Source organism: Lygodium microphyllum, chromosome 3 (genome assembly GCF_053477565.2).
Source record: "Lygodium microphyllum isolate KBCC chromosome 3, Lygodium_microphyllum_v1.1.10, whole genome shotgun sequence".
Classification (NCBI taxonomy): domain Eukaryota; kingdom Viridiplantae; phylum Streptophyta; class Polypodiopsida; order Schizaeales; family Lygodiaceae; genus Lygodium; species Lygodium microphyllum.
The window spans coordinates 40,460,537-40,483,280 of record NC_141137.1 but is presented as its reverse complement, the minus strand read 5'-3'; the positions used below and the strand labels follow the sequence as shown (position 1 = coordinate 40,483,280).

General features: G+C 41.9%; 1 protein-coding gene across 2 annotated transcripts in view; it reads left to right on the top strand.

The window, feature by feature from the left end:
- LOC148038253 (ankyrin repeat family protein) overlaps positions 1 to 22,370 on the top strand; it is a 56,920-nt gene extending 34,550 nt beyond the window's left edge. Inside the window, exons 3-4 of one of the 2 annotated variants that reach the window (XR_015689327.1) lie at positions 21,456 to 21,677; positions 21,755 to 21,890. Coding sequence is in view for 1 of the 2 variants with exons in the window: in XM_087670282.1 (XP_087526408.1) it covers positions 21,456 to 21,589; positions 21,678 to 22,068 (525 nt within the window). In the remaining variant the exon portion in view is untranslated. Of the gene's footprint in view, positions 1 to 21,455 lie in introns of both variants that reach the window. The other variant, XM_087670282.1, reaches the window with a different exon arrangement.
- The last annotated feature ends 374 nt before the right edge of the window (positions 22,371 to 22,744 follow it).

Below are 22,744 nucleotides of genomic sequence, written 5' to 3'. Positions count from 1 at the left end.
GCACATAAAATCCCGACTGGAGGAGAAAATGCACTGAAATGCAATAAACTGAGTGCTCTAGAATGAGCTACCTCCTCCGTCAAAACAAGTGATAGACAAGTCAGAGCTCCTAAAGTCCTCATCTGACTGAGACTGAGGCTCACAGGCAGGAGATGACAAGGCATGACAAACATGACTGCTAACACATTCCGCTCCCCTAAAACAGCATAAATCGGGATTCTAACTCTACTGATCCTAGGTCTTCACAGTCTCGTTATCACGTCTTTTGAGAAAAGTTCCCAGCTAACCGGGACGACCCTTCCGTAGGATAGACCCAAGTCACGTCCATCGCATTTTCCTCGGGTTGCTTAGTTCTCTAATTACCTACCACATTATGTTTGACATGTAAAAGCAGCTTCCTTAATTAATTAATTTAAACACAGGTTCCTTCACGTAACTTAGGCACTGACAAAAAAAAAAACAATGTCAAGTAAGTTCATTTTCCAAATATTTGACCTTTATTTATCATAGTCTTGGAATACATCAAGTATCATGCCCGAAGGCTATCCCAACAATCAATAGGATTGCTGGTTCAAGTTTCGCCCGTAGACTAGTACACGGGCATCGAGATCCCATCTCGAGTCATGTCGGCCTCTTGTGCGGGATCCAGAGGCAAGGAATTTATAGCCAGAGCCTCCCTTGGCACCCAAGCGTTCTGCTGCTCCAAGCAGCACCCATGGAGAGACCTCTCGCGGTGGGTTTGGTTTATGTATCCGGCACGGCTAACAACCCCCTTGGATAGGGCCAGGCAGGTAGTCGGAGGTAATTGAACCTGCCTCTCCCTCCAGGCTATTAACCTGAAGCATTAAGTGTTTGGCCTTGAATTAGTTCCTTGAGCAAAGAAGTTCAAACAATGTACCTAAGTGTACAATCACGATAATTTCTGTGGTTGTTCGTATGACCAACTGCTAAGGTGTGATTCCTTTCTCCCGAATACTCCCAGTGTTCGATCCTGGATCTTTCGCGACTTGGCGAGATTCCAAGGGCTTGGCAAGCTAGGTTGCTTGTTTCCCCTTTTTCTTTGGGTTAGGGTTTGTACCCTACCGACCCCAATTATCCTTACTTTAGGTCTCCTTGTAAAATAGATCATGGACAACCCCGTCGTCCTCAGTTGGTCAATTTGCTTCTTGGCAATTCACAATTTCCCTAAGTTTGACAAATCGGTCCCCAAGAGAGAGATTTGTAGTAGGGCGTCTACTCGACTTTTTAACGAATCTAGCTTGTAATTAGATCTCGCCTCCCTTGGCCTAAGACGTAGCTGTAGCATCTTATGATTTAGTTGCAATAGCATCCGACCTTGCAGTCTAGTTGCACAAGATAGGTAGCAGTGTCTATCTTGAGGAATTACATCCCTTTGTCGATATTACTACTATTCGTGTCCTAAGGCCTGGTACCCTCTCTTACTCACAACATAGAACGATCTAAGTACGAGAATGCTGGATTAACTCTGCAAGCGCAATACTAAGCAACATTTTAACTTAACTTAACCTATCTTTCATATTGAATGTAACTGTCATTTCATGCGTATTATATGTATGCTTTTCATCAAATGAAATATAACCCTTTTCCTTTCCATACATTTACTTATGCATGCAGCTTATGCTATGTACAGTTACAATGATATTGAAATAAAAACATACTCTTTTCCTTTCCCATGCAAGTCACGCGAAATAGAATGCAGTTGCTTATGCGAAAATATAACCCTTTTATTCCTCTCCATAGCAACTACCTAATCTTTAATTAAACATCCTTCTACGAATCAACCTATTTACGGTCGTCACAAGGGATTTTTTTAAATTGCACAAATGCATTGTGTACAACATAACTCATTCTTGCCAACGTAAGTTACCCAATGCAAATCTTCCAATGCACATGAGCATCACAATATATATTTAACCTATGTGCGCGATGCAACTAGGACATTATTGCATAAGTGCATCTTTTAACACCCGAACCGTATACTTAAAAACGCAACAACCTTTCATCATGATGGTGTGAGAATTATAAGTACCTTGTCATTCAATTTAAGACTTTTCCGATCATTTCTACGATCTTTTTTAAAAACAAAGCGTTCTAATAATGCAATTAACTTAATGCACCCATATCATGCGAAAATGAAAAGGGTGAATTTGATTGAACTTGAACATCCCCAGGAGGGGTATTATCGATTCCTGCGCTTCGGGTGGGGACTCCTGCATGTGCTCCTCTTACTCCCGCGTGTGCTTCTCTTGTGTGGCGCTTGGGGGCCATCACAATCGGGACGTCGGAATAAGTCGGGCAGGTGGGGGGTGTGCTGAAATTCTCTGCAAACTGGCAGTCCTTCCTCCCCGCAAGAGAACTCCCTTCGCAAGTGAGTTGTGTCCTTCCGTGGTCCGCGGGTGAAACACCCCCTAGGAAGCTTTTTGGTGGAAGCTTCTTGAAAGCTATTTCCTGTTTTCTAACAAGGGGACCCTGATGGCGTCGAGCTGAGGATGGGGAGGAAGACGAAGATGGTGATGATGATGAGGGAGGCGGCGATTTCAAGCGGAGCAAGGGGGGTTGTTGTCAGGCGGGGGGGGGGGGGGGGGGGTGGACTCCCCTTAAATAGTGGGGAGGGGGTGGTTTACGAGGGGGGGAGACAGCCGTTTAACGGCCGCCACTCCACACCTGGGGGGGGGGGGGTGCATGCCCCGATCTCCCTCTCTTACTCCCTCTCTCTCTCTCTCTCTCTCTCCCCGACATGCTGTCCGTGGGGAGAGAGAGAGAGAGTAACAACGTTTGAGTTCATTTAAAAAAAAAAAAAGGGGACGGGTTCTTATCTATAGGGGGGGGGGGGGATGCTACACTGATGAAGACGTGAAAAAGGTCAAATTTCAAAATTTGCAGCTATATATTACTTCAAATGATGAGCCTCATGATGCTGTACCACAGGTTGAAACTGATGATTAGCCGGTTATTTTTGAGCCAGATGATGATGGACAGCAAATAGAAGCATAAGGAGGTCATGGACAGCAAGATAGACTTGCTGATTATGAAAATGCAGGTGCTGGTAATGAAAATGAAGGTGCTGCACAGCATGAATAGCATGCTGAAAATAGCCTACAGTAGCCAATAAATGCTGAAAATAACATACCTCTAGATGTAGACCCAATTCCTGAGAATGTAGATCATTTGGTACGCAGGTCTGCATGCTTAAGAAGGCAGCCACATAGATATGACCCCTCTTTGCACTGTGTGATGCTTATAGATGAGGGTGAGCCTTTTACACATAAAGAGGCCAAGTCATGCAAATTCAGCAGTAAGTGGGAGCTAGCTATGCAGGAATAGATTAAATCTTTGTATGCTAATGATACTTGGGATCTTGTGTCGTTCCCAAAGCAGGAAAACCTCTTCCAAACAAATGGGTTTACAAAGTAAAGACAATTTATGGGAAACCCAAGTACAAGGCAAGACTGGTTGCCAAAGGGTATGCACAAAAGAAAGGGATTGACTTCCAAGAGGTCTTCTCACCTGTTGTGAAGATGACCACTCTATGTGTGCTTTTTGCTCTCACAGTTGTATCGGACTTAGAGTTGTACCAAATGGATGTGAAAACAACTTTTTTGCATAGTGACATTGATGAGCAAATCTACATGAAACAGCCCGAGGGCTTTGTAGTTCCTGGAACAGAGTAGTTGGTATGCAAACTAAAATGCAGCTTGTATGGGCTGAAGCAAGCATCAGGGCAGTGGTACAAAAAGTTTGATACTTTTATGCTCTCTCATGGGTTTACACGCAGCCATGCAGATCATTGTTTATACATGAAAAAGGATACAGATGGCAACCCCATCATACTTGTTTTGTATGTGGATGATATGTTGCTAGTTGGGAAAGAAAGACTAGATTGGATGCTCTAAAAGATCAGCTGAAATCAGCTTTCTCCATGAAAGATTTGGGGAATGCAGAGCGTATATTGGGCATGAGGATTCGGAGGGATAGAACACAAAAATTGCTGTTTTTATCTTAAGAGAAGTACATTGAAAAGGTACTGGATAGATTTGACATGGCTGAAGCTAAGCCTCTTGGGGTGCCCTTACCTCCATATCTTAAGCTTAGTAAAGTCAACAATCCAAAAGATGACATGGAAGCCAATGCTATGAAGGGAGTCCCTTATGCATCAGCTTGTGGCTCTCTTATATATGCTATGGTTGCTACTCGTCCAGACATTACTCATGTAGTGGGAGTTGTTGGTAGGTTTATGCCAATTCTTGGCAAAATACATTGGGAGGCTGTTAAGTATATTCTTCGATACCTAAAAGGTACACAAAGAAAGTGTATTTGCTATAGGCAGGGTGCACTTAGTTTGTAGGGTTATTGTGATGGAGATATGGCATGTGACTTGGACACTCGCAGGTTTACTAGTGGATATGTCTTTATAGTTGCTGGTGGGGCCATTTCTTGGTGCTCCAGGTTGCAGAACATCGCAGCGCTGAGTATTATTGAAGCTGAATACATATCAGCTCTATTGAAGCTTCTAAGGAATCTATATGGTTGAGTAGAATTGCAGAGGATCTCGGCATGTCTACGAGTACTCCAGTGTTGGGATGTGATAGCTAGAGTGCTGTATATCTGGCTAAGAATGCCATGTATCATTTATGCTCAAAGCATATAGATGTGCAATATCACTCTATCAAACAGATTCTGGAAGATGGTCTAATCACATTGATCAAGATTAAAACACAGGACAACCCTGCAGATGTTCTCACTTAAGGTCTAAGCAAGGCTCAGCATGAGCATTGCATACAACTAGTGGGAGTTGGTTAGAGGTTCACTTTGGACCTTTAAGTGGGAGGTTGTTGGGATAAAGGTCCTTTATTTATCTCCATGTATTGTACACGTGTATTATTTAGTTGTACATGTGAATGCACCTTTATGTGTCCTAAGAATAAATACATTTTTTTCTTTGTGTACCAACACATTGTTGGTACACCCAAATCGTATCGTACTCTCTCTCTCTCTCTCTCTCTCTATTGCTCTCACTCACTTGCTCACTCCTCTAGCTTCAGTACACTCAACAGAAGAGAGAAAATTGAGGTGTGGATCAGAAGAGGGTGGGATGAGAGGGATGAGAGAAGATTGATTTACTTGCTAAAATGAAATAGATTATGTAGATACACTTGATGAACGATGTCTGCTTCGAGAGCCCCCTCTCTTGAAGTTTACATAGTGAAAATCATTTGGATCTTGCACACCAAAAGGAGAAATAGGAGAGGGTTTTGATTCATACGACTCAAAGGGGTTGTATGAACTTGACACTGGGCTGGGTGAGATGAAGATGGGTTGTCAGTTGTCCCACATGTTGTATGTCCTCTAAGATTAGAGAGGTGGTGAGCTTCACCAACTGGTTCAAATGTAGTTGCAAAGATGATAGGAGGGGTATAAACTCAGCTATACGTGATGCACAAGTACTCTTCAAATGCCTCGTTTGTCATGTGACTAAAATTTAGAACATGAGAAGAAAAAGAAGGTGAGGGTGAAGGTGGAGGTGTTGTCTTCCTTGTTGAGTCCATAACGCCTATGTGAAGTTTGCGTTTTTGAATGGAGACTTGAAGGAGGAAATCTATATTGAGCAACCTCGTAGCTCATTGGGTTGGATGCCAAAGGTCATGTGTACAAGCTCAAGAAGGCTCTTTGTGGCCTTAAACAGACTCCTTGTGCTTGGAGCAAGAAGATTGGTACCTTTCTTACAGAAAGGTTGGGGTATTAGAGATTGGACTCTAATCTGAATTTATATGTCCATATCTCAAGTGGATGAACATCGTCTCTCTCTCTCAACAACGTTGTGCCTAGGAGCTCTTAGTGGCCTTTGAGATGATGGCTTGTCGTCCTATTTCTAATCCGATAGATCCGAATTGGAAGTTTCAGCTTATGGAGATTTAGAGGTTGTTGATGCTTTTAGTTACCGGAGGCTAGTGGGATATTTGATTTGGTTGCTTAACACTTCTCTTGGTCTTTGTTTTTCAGTCAATCTTCTTGCAGGTTTATTTGTGAGCCCAAGAAGGCAGGCTGCTATGAGGATTTTCAGATTCCTCAAAAGCACATTGGACCATGGGCTATGTTGAGCAACCAAAGTCACCAAGTGTATTAACAAATAATTGTATTGTGTTAATGACTAATTTTGGTCTCCATTTACAGCCGTGAAAAGGCTTATTTATATTTCTTTGGCATTATTATGCATAGTAGGTCAAATACCCAAATTTTTCCTATAAATACAGTCATCATCTCATTCATTCTCATTCATTCATTCTTCAGTCAATTGCCACTCTCTCTCTTCACCAATTGCTGATCACCTTCTTCACAATGCCTGGTGGATCAGCCCATTGTTGGCCCCAAAGATGTGTTTGGTTTGATTATGCCATTATTCATATCATTGCCAAAGATTGTTAAGCATGTACTTGCTCAATCCCATACACAATTGCAGCAAATTCAGCAACATGCCCACACTAATTTTCAGCCTGCTTTTCCCTCCATTGAGGTAGTAGATCATGATGATGTAGAGATTGTAGAGAGGGCTGCTATTTGGGAAGCAAAGATAGTGCCTAGATGGCTGTTGGATATCTTACAGGACAGCAACCCCTCTTGCTAGACGTATTGAGTAGCTTCTCATTAGACATTAGGGAACCTTACAGATTGTGCTTTATTGGCCATTGCTCATGGTGAAGAGCCTCTTTGTGTTGAGGATGCTTTGGAGGATACATGCTATATGATCAGAGCTGCAAAGCATTGATGAGAGATTTACTTGGGAGTTATGTGACTTACCTAAAGGCAAGTATGCCATTGGCACTAAGTGGGTCTTTAAGGTCAAATGTCATGTAGATGGTAGTATTGATTGTTGCAAAGCTAGACTTAGGGCAAAGGTTTATGCTCAAAGACAGGTCAATGAGAACTGGGAGACCTTTGCACCCACATCATGTACAATGACCATCTATACAATCATTGCTTTGGTCGCACATCATGGATGGAATGTACATCAACTTAACATAAAGACCGTTGTCTTACATGGTGACTTATGAAACCAGCCCTCTTTCTCAGAAAAGGTGGTATTTAACCTGATTAAGAACTAATTACAGCAAACATAAAATTCTCATAAACTGAAAGCAAATGTTATCACCTAATCTTGGACTTTGAACACTTGATTAGCCCCAAAACTGGAAACCCTTGCAGTATTCCTTTAACTTGTATTGCTAAAGATTGAAGGACATTGAGATCTAGCCTGATCTTCAATCTTCAATACAAATTGGCAAGTCTTCAATCAAATTCGCCCCTTGGTTTGTTTGGGGATTGGCATGCAATTGGTTCTTGGCTGGTCAAATCTAACCCCAAATTTAATTGGGATGGCTAGCTTCTTGAAATATTTGGTAATTCTTCAAATTTCAATCATTGATTTCAAGTACTAAGCCTTCAATTTTGCTCCTTGGATGACAACTTTTGCCCCAAACTCAATGTTGGCTGGCTGACCTCTTGAAATTCTCTGAAATTCCCAAATTTCAGCTGTTGAATTTCAAGTACTAGCCCTTGAATTCTGAGCACTCTTCCTAAGGTGGCTAGTAAACCCTAATTTTTGCTGTAGATTAGGGTTTTGTAACAGAAATTCTTCAATTGCACCCTCTTGGGACTAAATTTGGTTGAGATCTCTTGAGGGAAGTTGTGAATTTGCTGACAGGATAGAGAAGAAACTTGAGAGAGAGAAACTTCAAAGTTTCATCGCAAAAATTGACTGAAATTTTATGCTGCCTTGCCATGAATTGTTGATTGAGTATAGTCCACCATCAACAGGAGCCCCACATGAAGTTGCTTGTTCTTCTGGACCCCAAAATTGTTCACCTGCTTGTAGACAGCCCACAAGTGCTGTCATGTGTTTCCGATGGCCTTCTAATTAGTTGGGGTCAGCTCTTTAACAGCCTCCAAATGGTTGGGCCAATTACCAATGGCTAGAAAATTGTAGTAGCAGCTCTCTCTCCTCCTTTAATCTCCACAATGCTGAAATGAGGCTCCACCAGCCTTTAATAGCCTTTCCCTTACTTGCATGGGAAAGTTTTGCCAAGTAGTATGCTTTTAATTGGAAATTTCAGCAAATTTCAGCCCATTTAAACTATTTTAAAATTTTAGGATTGAAAATTAGTTTAATCATTAATTCTTGCTAAAAAAAATTACTATGTGAGCCAACAAATTAATTGACTAGACCAGTTCATCATACAAGCAATCTTGAGCATTTATTAGTCCTTGAAATTGTATTAATTAATTAATTAATGCTTAGTTTGTAATGTCACCATTGACATTAATGGCTAATAAAATATTCTAGGCCAGAATCTATCACTAGGCGCCATCTAGTATCTGACTAGTGGAACTTATTACAACTTTTACCTTGGGCATCCATTGACATCTCAGGATCCTTGGCCCGTTAATGTGAAATTAATAACTTACACATCACATGTGCATCTCACTTTTGCACATTTGATTAATGCTTAATCAAATGCTAAGCAAAGCTTCAAAATTTCATGTCACCATGACAACTTAAATGAGGAAGTCTATGTTAGTCAGCCACTAGGGTTTGTAGAGGAGAGAGTATGGAAAAAAAAGTCTCATGTTTGTGAAAAGCCTTTTATGGGCTGAAGCAAGCACCTTGGGCATGATACAAGAAGATTCATTCTTACTCTATTGACTTAGGCTTTAAGAACAACTCGAATGAGTGCACCCTTTACATTAGACAAGAGGGGCATGATCTCCTCATTCTGATCTTGTATATTGTGAAAGGTGAGAAGGATCGAAGCTTGCACGGGAGAGCTATGGCGGGAGAGCAAGAGCAAGAGAGAGAGAGACTCACAAAGTGGGAACTCCAACAATCATAATGTGTGACCGGCCTTTCCTTTATTTATCTGCCACTAAAAGAATAAAGAATAAAGTGACGGTGACAGGCGCCCATCGCGTGCAGTGTGCAGGCGTGGGTACTGTCAATGTAGTAATACACGGGCGGCTAGGCGGAGGCGTCTTTACCTCCAATAACCTTCCACTTAAAGGCGAATTCGCCCCAGTGAGGAGTAAAAAAGAAAAAGAAAAGACAGTACAACATGTATACATGTATAACAGGATGAGGGAAGATGTCATCTCATCTGATGCCCGTCAATCTCCTGAGAAAGGAAAAGTGCTGCGTAGAGAGGCTTTTGGTGAGCAAATTTGCAGGATTTTGGTCAGTCGAGATTTTCACATGGAAGACCGGATTCTTGGCGGATTCTTAGCTAACTGAATAGCACTCATAGAATTCGAATGCAGTGAGAAGTGAACTTTGTACTATTTGCATGTCCTGCATAATCAAAGTCAGTGTATCCCATGACTTCTATATCCTGGCTGCCATAGCATATATACATATCTGCAGTATCCTTCATGTACCTCATAATACCCTTCACGATATCCCAATGCTTCTTTGCCAGGTGTAGCCATATAACATGTCGCAACACCAATTGCAAAGGCAATATCTGGACGAGTGGCTATCATGGCATACATAAGAGTGCCCACTACGGATGCATAGGGAATATTGGCCATCTCGATCCTCTACTTATCTGTATGTGGACAATCGGCCTGTGATACCTTCACATAAGAAAGGTATGGACATTCAATAGGTTTCACGCCCTGCATGCGGAAGCGCTCAAGGGCTTTATAAATGTACTCCCTCTGTGACAAGTAGAGGAGTCCTTGATACTTGTCGCGTCTAATGAGCATACCAAGTATGTGAGAGGCCTGTCCTGGATCCTTCATCTCAAAGCTCTTCTTGAGCGGAGTCTTAAGAGTATCTAGCTCATTATTAGCTATCCTTGTTAATAGCATGTCATCCACATAGAGTACCAAAATAAGCAAAGATCCATCACGGGCTTTCTTTGTGTACAAGCACGGATCCATAGCACTACGGCTGTAGCCTTAAAAGTATCGAACTTATCGTACCATTCCCTAGGTGTTTGCTTCAAGCCATAAATACTTTTTTTCAACTTGCACACTGGGTGCTCCCTGCTAGGCTCTGCAAAGCCCTTAGGCTGCTCCATGTAAATCTCATGATGTAAATCCCCATGTAAAAATGCCGTCTTGACATCCATCTGATACAAGTCCAAGTTAATCTGCGTGACTAAGGCCAAAATTAAGTGAAGGGTGGTCATCTTAATCGTATGATAAAAGACTTTATCAAAGTCAAACTCCATGCTTCTGTTTAAAACCCTTAACAACAAGTCTTGCCTTATAAGCCGGGTTAAGGTGTCCAAGGGTACTCTTCAACTTGTACACCCATTTGCATGGCAGAGCCTTCTTGCTCCACTAGGCAAGGAAACCAAATCCCAAGTCTCATTCTTATGCAAGGAGTTTATCTCAGACTACATAGCCCTCTCCTAGGAGTGATTGTTACCCGTGCGCATAGCCTCATCATAAGTGAAAGGCTCTCTTGCACCTGTAACCAAGACATAATGCATCGAGGTTTGAAATTTGTTAGGGGGGTATCTATCTCTAGTAGAACGCCGCACTGCAGGCTTTGTTGCCTGCCTAATATTCTGTCCAACACCCTGGCCATGAGTACTTGCTACTGCTGCAGGTTGTCTAGTTGGCTGTACGGGAGCTCGTAGGTCCTCCTGAAATATAATCCTGCGTATCTCCACTATCTTGTTAGGCTGCCTATACATCTTGTCTTCATGGAAGACTACATCATGGCTGTGGATGACTTTCCGTGCCTGCAGATCCCATAGACGGTAACCCATCTCTCTTGCATCTCCATAGCAAAGGAATATGCATTTAACACTCTTAGGATCGAGCTTGTTACGCTTGTCCTTGGACACATAGCAAAATGCCTCACATCCAAAGATACGTAAATGCGCATAAGAGGGAGGCTTTCCTGTCCATATCTGCTTTGCAACTTGGAAATCAATGGCACTACAGAGTGATCTATTAATGATATGCACGGTAGGCATAACTGCCTCAGCCCAAAAGTGTTGGGGTAGGCCTATATGGCTAAGCATATTGTGAACCCTCTTTCGGATGGTCCTATTCATCCACTTAGCCCTACCATTTTGGGGAGGGGTGTAGGGGGCGGTCAACTGATGCTTGATACTCCTCTCATTACATAACTGCTCAAAAGCACGTGAGACATACTCACCCCCATTATCTGTCCTTAGGTATTTTAGTCTATGCCGAGACTGGTTTTTTGCCAAAGCAAGCCATCTCTGAAAAACTGCCAATACATTTGACTTTTGCTTTATGGGATAAGCCTATACTTTTCGTGAAAAATCATCTATGAAAGTAACAAAATACTTTGCACCACCCATAGACTGACAGGGCATGGGCCCACAAATATCAGAATGAACCAAAGCCAAGGGCTCACTCATGTGTGACATACTAGACTTCTTATGCGTAGGCCTAGTCTGCCTGCCATAAAGGCAATGATCGCAAGAATCAAAATGAGAATAGTCAAGGGACGGTAAGTACTGTAAACTAGAAAGCATTTTCATTCCCTTAACGGACATGTATCCCAAACGGGCATGCCAAAGAGATACATGAGATAAAGACTTCACAGATAAAGCATGATTAACTGTAGATCCAAAAACAACTAAGGGGTAGAGGTTGCCGGCCTTGGCACCTCTCGCAAGCATAAGCCTGCCACGAGTAATCTTCCATGTAGATTCTCCAAAAGGTACATGATATCCTGCGTCATCAAGGTGTCCAACGGACATGAGACTGCATGTCAATGCAGGTTCATGATGTACATCGTGCATAACAAAACTGTTGCCAGAAGGAAACTGTAGCCTAACATCACCAATGCTGACAATCTCAAGAGACCTATCATCACCCCAAGTCACAGAACCTGAAATAGAAAGATATGAATGGAACCACTCTCGGTAAGGTGTCACATGAAAGGACACATCTGAGTCCAAGAGCCAACACTATGCATACATAGAGTGTATCTTTGTCATCTGCGAAGCACTAGATGAAGCTGTTACAAGGGTATGATCCCCATTACTATCCTCGGGCTACATAACATTGATCTCTTTAATTTTAACACTTGACTTAGTAGGTACTATGGTGCGATCAGAAAACTTTTCCTGCACTTTCTCTTTTCCCTTGTCTTTGCGCCTTTCATTGCGCAATTCATGACATAGTGGCCTTATGTGGTCTTTCTTCCCACAATGATGACAAGTCAGATTGGCATTTTTCCCACAAGACTTATTGTGTGACTTGCCATGTGACTGGGACTGACATTTCTACAAATCCCGTCCAGGGACATTACGATGGTCATTCTTTGCATTTCCATCATGTCGGTCTCTAACTATCAAAGCGTGAGACATACGAGAGGCATCCAAATTCTTACAGTTTATCTCTTCCTGTAGAAGAGAGTTCTCAATATCAGATAGCTTCAGAGGAGTGGCAGAAGCACATAAGGCAGTGCGGAATACATCCCAAGACTCATTAAGAGTTCCATGCAAGAACAACGGAGTGACATCCTCTTTGAAATGAATGCCTTATGAAACCAAGTTTTTAAAAATAGTATAAAATTGGCTCAGATGAGTTGACACGGTCACATTCTCTTTCATGTAGAGATCCATAAGTTGTTTCAGCCAGTACATTTGACTTGCAGGACTTTGCTTGTCATAGAGGTTCTTGATCTTATCCCAAAGCTGTCAAGCACTCTGTGCTTCCTCAACTGCATTGTAATGCACCTATTCAGTGAGAGACAAGATGACAGTGGACTTGCATAACTCATCAAGCTCTATCCATTTGTCATTAGTCATAGTTTCAGGTTGCTACTCACTCAACCTTAGTGGTTTTATCTACGATCTCTGCACCAATACCTGCTAAACTTGGCTCTTCCAATAGGCATAATTCATACCATCAAGCTTAGTGATGTTGAAGATAGCATTGTCAATGGAAGAAGATGCCATACTGCAAGCTGAAACAGTGCAAACAGTTCAAAACTGCTCGCTGCTGTAAACTGTAGAAAATGACAAAAAAACCACCAAAACCAAGGCAAAATGGCAAGAAACGAGTATTTAGAGATGCTGCCCACCAAGTACCATCAAAAGTACATCAAACTAGGATGATTCAGCATGAAAAATACATGACAGTCTGGAGATATATGCTTGCTGTAATTTTATGACAGTAGTGTACAATGAGAGCTGATAGTAGGCAAAACCCAATATTCAAAGTCAATCATTGTTTGTCAATGCAAAGCCAACATCAAACGGGCATAAATAAGTATGTAATAGTCAAATTGACATGAGCCAACACCCAAGCATGTCAGACAAAGTCAGTCAGTAAAGTCGACACCCCCCAATCAACAGGGCGAAATGTACATACCACTGCCAAGACCTGACACAAGTTGGTGTTTGCTTAGTGAATACAAAGCCGAATCAGCCCAAATACATCTACACGGACCAAGGTATATCAACCATACATCATCCACGAGGAGATCTCGGTCTCAACGATCCAAAAGCTCAATATATATAACTCGCACTACTCAATGTCTGATAAGCGTACAAAGACGCTCCCACTGGCACAAAAGCCGTAAGGGTTAAGCAAATAAGCTCAAACAAAGCATGTAAGAGCACTAGTGACGGAGTATCCAAGATCATACATCAGTAAGACATCCAAAGCATATGAGCAGTCAAGTATCCAATGATAGCATCCAATGTCATGAAGACAATCCCAATCAATCTCTGATGAGCCAAAGTAAGACCAAAATAAGCTCTAGAATATCCAAAGTCAAGCCCAAACAAAGCTCCAGCAGCATTGAAGTCCAAACAATGTAACTAGCATGTGTAGGTAACATAAGCATCAAGCATGTACCAACGGGTCATACATAGACTATAGGTATAACTTCTGTCATAAAGCATGCTAGTGTAGACCAATGTAGACCAATGTCAAGGCTCAAAATACATTCCGAAACCATCCAAAGCATTTGTCAGCCTTCATTTATATCTCAATAGTCATATGAAACACTCAGGAAGCACCTGTGACCAATAAGCAAAACATAAAGTGACTAAATAAGCTTTAGCCCTGGAGTGTACAACAGTGATTTACTGTGTAAAACTAAGTATTTCGGGCCACTAAATTAGCTCCAAATCATGGCCAATCGATAGGCATACATTCCCCTAATATTCAGGAACCATTCGAGACCAACCAAGCATCAAATGTCAATGCCAACCAAGCTGTAGCATCAAATGTTAGTGTAACATTGTTTATAACAGCATGTGGACTGTTATGACAGTCCCAAAACAGTGCTAAATCAGATCCAAATCAATATCAATGCTCAATGCTCAATGCTCAATGCTTCAATGTCAGGCTCCAAGTATGCTTCTAGGCATCAAATGAGACCTATCCAAGTGCCCAATGGTTAGAGTAGCTAGAGAAGATCAATGTCAAGCTGAGGAAGATACTCTTGCAGGTCACATGATGGCACAAATTGATTTGGGGTCTATGGAAGGGCTGGGCAAGGTCAAGGCAAGGTTGGGGGGGTAGTCAAGGACCCCTAGGAGCTCCCTCTTGAAGGGCAAAGTCACCGGTAGAGTGTAGGGGTCACAAGAAGCAAGAGGACATGGCTGCCCTGCTTCACAAAGCATGTGGACTGAAGTGAAATAACAAAAGAGAGCTCCAATACCTCTGAAGGAATGCCCTGAGGGTGCCCAAATGGGCCGAGTAAGTGCTCGGGAAGCCGAGGAGTGATCAAAGCTCGAAGGAGTCAGATATGATTGCCAAGAGTGAGAATCAATGGTGTAGGGATTCGAATGAATGCTAAAGGAGTCACGGACCAAGCTCGAATGCTCAAACAACCATGCTTTGATACCAGTTGAAAGGTGAGAAGGATCGAAGCTTGCACAGGAGAGCTATGGCAGGAGAGCAAGAGCAAGAGAGAGAGAGAGACTCACAATGTGGGAACTCCAACAGTCACAATGTGTGACTGGCCTTCCCTTTATTCATCTGTCTCTAAAAGAATAAAGAATAGTGATGGTGACGGGCGCCCACCGCCTGCAGTGTGCAGGCGCGGTACTATCAACGTAGTAATACACGGGTGGGTAGGCAGATGCGCCTTTACCCCCAACATGATGATATTCTCTTGACTAGGGGTGATGAGCAGAAAACTTCAGTGTTTTAAGGCTGATTTATGGCAAGCATTTGCTATGATAGAACTTGGTTATTCGTGTTGCTATCTTGGTATCCAGCTTGATATTGTTGACGGATGTGTTGTTTTGAGACATTCCAAGTACATTGGATAGTTAAAGCAACGTCTTCAATTTGAGGACCGCTAACCAATGTCTACTTCAGTTGAGTTAGGCTTCTGTTTCTCCTAAGGATGCTAGTGATCCATTTGACACTTGTCTTTATTAGTATGTAGTTGGATGTTTGACCTATTTGTGCAATATATGGCCGGATATTCTATATGTTGTATCTTAGTTGAGTAGATTTATGCATAGCCTAGGCTCATGGCATTGGCAAGCAGTTTAAGCGCGTCTTTCGATATTTGAAAGGCACATAGGCTTTAGGGTTGTTTTACACTTGCAACACGTGTACTCTCTTGCATGCTTTTATAGATAGTGACTAGTTAGGATGTTTTGACATGAGAGTGTTCACTAATCAATCTCCAGTAGATCCAGTTTCTCCTAAGATAGTGGATGACATAGTTGTGCAAGAAAGGGTTGCTATACATACAGCCAAAATAGTCCCTAAATGGTTGTTAGAGACTCTTAAAGAGTCATATGGATAAAGGATTGCTATACATACAACCAAAATAGTCCCTAAATGGTTGTTAGAGAACTCTTAAAGAGTCATATGGATACTCCTTTGCCTCGATGTACACTTTCTAGTGCTAGAAATGCAGGAGGGGCACATTTTGTTGATATAGGCCATCTTATTGATGGTGAGGAAGCATATCCTTTCGATAGTACTCTTTTGGATGAAGATGAGCCTACATGTTTTGAGGATGCATGACAGGATGTGCATTGGGTGCAAGCGATGAGTGATGAGATGTGTTTTATTGAGCAAAATAATACCTTGGAGTCTTATTGACACGCCTTTCAGTAAAAGGGCCATTGGCACACGTTGGGTTTACAAGCTTAAAAGGAAATTTGATGCTTCTATTGATACATACAAGGCAAGACTGGTTGTGAAGGGATATGCTCAAAATAATGGTATTGACTGTGAGGAGACATTTGCTTCTACATCCAATATGACCACCATTAGATGTGTAATCGCTATGGCCTAACACTTTGGTTGGGATGTATCAATTGGATTAAAGATAACATTTTTGAATGGAGATTTGCAAGAGGACGTATATGTTGCACAACCTCCAAGCTTTGTTGTGCAAGGCCAAGAGCACAAGGTTTGCAAGCTAAATATAGCTTTGTATGGCTTAAAACAAGCTCCATGTGCTTGGCATTCCAAGATAGATGCATTTTTGATTGCATAGGGGTTCCAAAACAGCCCAACTGAATCCACTCTCTACGTCAAAAAGGAAGGGGGGAATTTGATGATCATCATTCTTTATGTAGGTGATATGTTGCTCATTGGACCAAAATTGAGAGAAAAATGGTTCAAGGCTGAATTGCAGTCTATGTTTGATATGCCAGATATGGGGTTGATTCACTATTTTCTGGGGATTCAATTCACTGAAAATCAGCATGGTATTGACATGTCTCAGTCATAGTGTGTTTAGAAGTTGCCAGTCAGGTTTAACATGCAAGATTGTAAAACTATGAGCATACCTATGGAAACAAGACTGAAGCTTTCACTGTATGATGGCAGTGATCTATCGGATGTTGCTATTTACAACCAAGCTGTTGGTTGTCTCATCTATTTGTGCAACACCCATCCTGATGTATAGTATGCAGGGTCAAAGGTGACCAAATATATGCACTGTTCAAGGGCACTGCATTGGCAAGTTGTTAAGCACATTTTTCGCAATTTACAAGGAACACAGTCATATCATTTGCTATTTTCCAAGGGGGAGACTTGCAAATGCATGCTTAGAGTGATTTAGATTGGGTTGGTGATCACGATACAAGGTAGTCTTTTAGTGGATATTGTTACTTTCTAGGCCAATCATGCATTTCTTGGCTAAGTAGAAGTAGCCTATTGTGGCTACCTCATCTTCTGAAGCTGAGTATAGGGCAGCTTTCAAAACGATAGTCGAATGTGCTTGGTTACACTGTATATTGGCTGATCTTCATGTTCATTTGGAGAGACGTGCTCCTATTCTTTTTGATAGTCCGAGTGCTATTGCAGTAGTATGGGTAGTATGGAATCCAATGTTTCATCCTTGTACGAAACACATTGAGATAGATTATCACTATGTCAAAGAGAGATCACCTGTAGGGGAGATTAGCATGATCTACATCCCCACACATGAAAATGTTGTGGATATTTTTTTGAGGTTCTATCACGTGAAAAGTTTGAGGGATTTTGAAAATCCTTGAACTTACTACCTTGGTGATTAATTCACTCCTTGTACATCATCACATTGGCATGGTAGGGGGTGGGGTATTAGAATTGGTCAATTATGGGCATTGCCCAATGTTTGTGTGTGGTGTGGACACAACTAAGTTACAAAGTTGTGTCACTACTTCTAGAGTTAGTTTAACTCTAGTTAAGTTAGGTATAGGTCTAACTTACTTAAGACCTATCGTACTTTCATTCTATCATTTTAGTACTTGAGTGTGGGACTGTTGCCCACTCTTGCTCACTGTCTCGAGTTCACACACACACACACACACACACACACACTCTCTCTCTCTCTCTCTCTCTCTCTCTCTCTCTCTCTCTCTCTCTTCAACCTAGAGATTGTTGGCTTGTATATCACGTGGCATAGACTATCGGCTATTGGGATGGGATTGTCAGTTCATGATTTGTTTATATGACAAAGACGCGTTGCTGCATGACACTGTCCTGTTGTGCAAGGGCTGTTGGTGAGGTCACATAGGCTGCAGGTCAGACTCCGGCAGATTGCATACACACTGATTGTCATGCAGATGGCAACTGAACCTAATGAACAAATGGGGACTGTCAGGCAGCAACATGGAGATAGGGACTGTGGGGCAGCTCATAGCTGACATGGCTGAAGTTTGTAAGGGGGCAGCTGGTAAGGAGCAGAGCAGCTGAGCTTGAGGCTCAATGATGCTTGAGGTGTTGGTGTTTGGTGACCTGAGTGGCGTCTGAAAAGAGGTATGGCTTTGATACCACTGTTAGGTAGAATTCAAGAGCACACATACACTCAGACATACTCACAGTGAACAAGTAAACAACAAGAGAGAAGAGAGTTGTTTGAAGGTCACATTTGCTAATGTGAGAATAATCAGAGTACAATTCCTAAGGTTCTAAAGAACCACACCCATTGATAGGTGTTCACATGGGAAAAAAACCCTTCTCGAGTTAGAAGGCAATGAGCCCATGGATAAGAGAGCATTCACACCAAAGCTACATAGGAACTTGATAAGTATAACATAATACCTATATCACTGCACCTCTGGACTCTCCAAGCAACCTAGCATCAAGAAGTTGCAAGCAAAGTGAGTATCGGAGAACTTGAGGAGAATTATTTTAGACTCCTTTGAAAATTCATGGTGAACAAAATGATGGTTTGAGCAAAGGGTCACCATCTTGGGAGCTTTAGTGATTGTTGGTTCAACCCATGAAAGCTTATCAATATCCTTGAGAAAATTATTCAAATTAGATCGCCATGTGAAAAGAAATTGTAAAGTGGGGGTAGTAGCCCTCAAGTATGGCACCAACATCTCTATTTATTCACACACCATCTACCATGGGTGCACAAATGTGCAAAATGCATGCTAGATGTGGGCTATTTGAGTTGGCTTGTAGGCTACTTGTCTTTATGACTTTATTTATCTTCTCTAAGCATTTACTTATGTATTTACTCACTCACTATATTTTACTTGCTTTAGCTTTGCTTTATCTCAGCATCTATGTCTTTTCTAGTACTTACATGTTGAGTTTTGTATCTTAGTTTAGGACTAACATTGCAGGTCTGCACTGGACTTGACTGTGCTAGAGACATGATTAGTTGGTTGCTTCATGGTAGCTTCATGGTCTCTCTCAGATGAGCCCTTGACTTTTGCTCCTTCGAGTGACTTGGAGGCTTCCCACCTAAGCCTGAGCTTTAGGCATCACGTGGTGCTACCATGACAGTGTTAGCATTCCTATGTATTCCATGCTGGTCATCTCCTCTTTGTGAGCTTCATTAGAGTCTGACAGAGACATAGGAGCTTTGATGGCCCATGCATTTCAGTTTCCAGCCCTTGCATTTTAGTGCAATTAAGTTTTACTGTGTTTTAGTGTGTTCACACTGCACTTTGGTTTCAGTCAGTTCTTGGGCTGCATTTACACGTGGTGACGATTGTTTGAGGAGGTGACCTGATTTATGTGGCCGGTTGCATTAAAGGCATTCACTTTGTTCAGCTTGCCGTTTCTCCATCTTCAACCTGATCGGGTGCTCTCATTGATGTCTTGGGCTGCATGCAGGGATTGACCAGTTTGTTGAATTCAGCTTTCTTTTTCAGACCAGTGCAATCTATTCCTACTCTTTTGTGCATTCATTTCATTCTTTCTCTTCCCTTCTCTCTGTGTTTGTGTTTCTCTTCCATTGCATACTCTTACTTGCTGCCGCCCGTGGGTGAAGTTGTGATCTGTTGCAGAGTGGATCTAAGTGGAAGACCCTAGGCCTTGATATGACATTCCTCATCTACATGGCCTGAGTGCTTGTAGTGAGTACAAAACCTATTCTTTTTAGGAAGTTGCTATCAGATAGACAAACTTAAATTGTAGAGTGGGGACATTGGTAGAATAAGTGGAGAACAAGTGTGAGTGGTAATCTGGGACAAATTTGCGCTAGAGATGTTGAATAGCCCATGGAAATGACTTTCTGTGTCAAAGGGGTTAGGGAATTAAGTTATTTAATGTCTTGGGGTAACGTTTGGCAAAACCTGGCAAGTTTCAAAGACTTTCCGGCTCAAAGAAGTGAGGAATTCAAAATGGAGGCAGGGCAGTTGTCAAAACTTGGGCAAGGCCCAAGTAGTTTTCATTTTTGCTAAATTAAAAATGTCTGAAAGTCAATTGTGGGCTGAGATTGCATGGGCAGGTCTGCCAGTGTTAGGGGCTGACCTGCCACATGGCAATCAGGCCTCTTTTGGGACATGCAAGGCTAGAAAGACCTGGAGAGGGTAGTTGATGTTGAGAATAGCAAATGATACTTGCCAATAGAGGCTAGATGTATGCCTTGAAGAGGTTAGAAGATAAACAAATGATATATGCTCTAGGAAGAGGTGTTCAAAATCCCATAAGCACAATGAGGAAGAGTGGTACTATCCAAAAGCTATATAAGTGTGTACTTGACACTCATTTCAAATATATGGTACTATCATTTTGTGTCACTCAAGTTTATGTTTATGAGTCCAAGTTAATCTATCTTGGAACCTAATTTACTTGAGTTATAATTCTTTATCTCAATCATGTTTTATGTTTATAACCTCCGTCCATCATAGCAAGCATAGCTCTAGATCCGTGTTTCTCGACAGTTGGGAGGCAATTGGCAGTTGAGCATCAGGGGCTGGTGCCTACTGTAGAACACCCATTAGGGGCAGACAACACGAAAATATCTCACCCCTACTGCTTCTCTCAAGTCTCTACCATGGTCCAATCTTCTGGTGAAATTTGCTGCTTGAAGCCTCATCTTTGGACCTATAGTGTTGTTATTGGGAGTTTGCTGATCCCAGGTTTGTAATTAGCAAGGATTAGGGGCATGCATGGCTTCCTTGGGATGCATGCATGCTTGTCTCAGCCATTGCATGAAGGATTGCTGCTAAAAATTAGTGAATTGATAGAGGATGGGAAGACACACATGCAGGTGTATCCATGTCAATGAAACACAAAAATCATACTCTTGTAATTTTACTTCAATGAAAAACAAATAGAAGTAATGAACCTACGAACTTGGGGTGAGTGAGAGAATGACTTGCATAGATGCAAGAGGGAAGATGGAGCTCATCTCACGGATGAGGATGTGCTTAAAATTTTTTGGGTGGATTTTTGCTTCTTCTTGTGCTTTCTTTTTTGGTGTGGTAAAACAATACCACAATTTTTGCTTACATGAATGGCACTTTAGCAGCACTTCAATACTACTCTCAACATTAAAGTCTTGTTCCACTTTCTGCATGGCCAAAATAAAGGTTTTTTTGTTGTGAATAGGTAATTTCTGGCTCATCAAAATGCAAGCAGATCTGTAAATATGTCTTAGTATTACATCCAATAAAGGAGAAATGCTCATTGTAAATAGTCTCTTACAACCAAATAATAGTCTTACGACCAAATAATGTATTAAATTCCATATAAGAGCGAGCTTGCTCAACTTTGGACTCTCGTTCATTCAGGCTGAGGAGTTGCTGGATGCTGCTTCTAGATATCTGCTCTTTCCTTTGAAAAGAGTCATTGCAGATGCTTTACTGCCACAGCTAGAGACAGCTGTGCCCGAAGAGCTCTGCCATTGGCTGATTCTTGCTGACATGTAAACCTCTCTTGCATCTGGAAAAAACCATGTTGACTTAAAGTGCATTTGAGAGGATATTTGACATGATGCTGGTTTCTTATAACAGGTATGGAGTCTGGAAACTGAGAGAATACTGTCTTGATACAATTGCTGCTAATTTTGATGTTTTTGCTGGCACACAAGAGTTTCGCAAGATGCTGTGCACTCTACCTCCACCTTCAGGAGAGTCAACTCAACGCACAAGTGCACCAAGTGCTCCTGGTGGAGAAGGCAAGCCAAGTGAGGGAAACCTCCTTGATGATCTACGTGAAAAATGGCTGGAAGCTGAGGGAGCAGAGCTTGACAAGCGGGATGAGAGTGCTCTTCAGTTTGATCAAATGCTAGAGCTGCTTGTTCATACTGCTGAGAGTGAGGATGAGAACCAAGGCCAGGCCATGGCTTCTGGTGCAGAGAAACTGGACAATGTAGACATTAAACTGGGCTCCTTCAAGCTGTAGCCTTGATAGGCATTGGGAATGAATGTGTGTGCATTGGTTGCTGTTTTTGTTTGTTGGTTTTCTGGAAGTCTGTGTGCCTGCCTTCAATGCACGGTTTAATAAGTCTGTGTGCCTTCATGCAATGCATGGTTGCATGAATTTAAACAAATTTCACGTACTTGGCTCGCACGGCCTTCAAATTTTCAATTCGAATGAGCTCTTGGGAAACTTTAGGGAGAGGCTAGACACTGTGACTTGTTTGAACCCAGCCTAAGACTTGACTAGATTCGTGGTAAGGCCTTAGGGTCCTGATGGACTGTTGTTTTGGGAGTTTCCTTCTATCTTTTCAAGGAAACAATTAGCTTCACTAAATGGACTTGCATTGGTCTCCATTGTTGTTTGTTCTCCCTTAATGTTCATGCATGCTTGCATGTATTTAGTGTTTTTTTGTAATAGGCATTGCTTAAATGCAGCTCATCCTTGAACCATTATGGACCTCAAAGTGCCTCTCTAAGGAGCCAATGCCTCAACTTGAGTATAAGCATCTAAAATGCTTCAAATATGTGTTAGCAGTGAATAATATATTACGTTCAATGTCTTAGCAGTGAATAATATAGTACAGAGGTGCCTAGATTTAGAATTTCGGGGTTAATCAAATTAAACAAAACTCTTGTAAAACTCTATTAGTTAGGAGTTC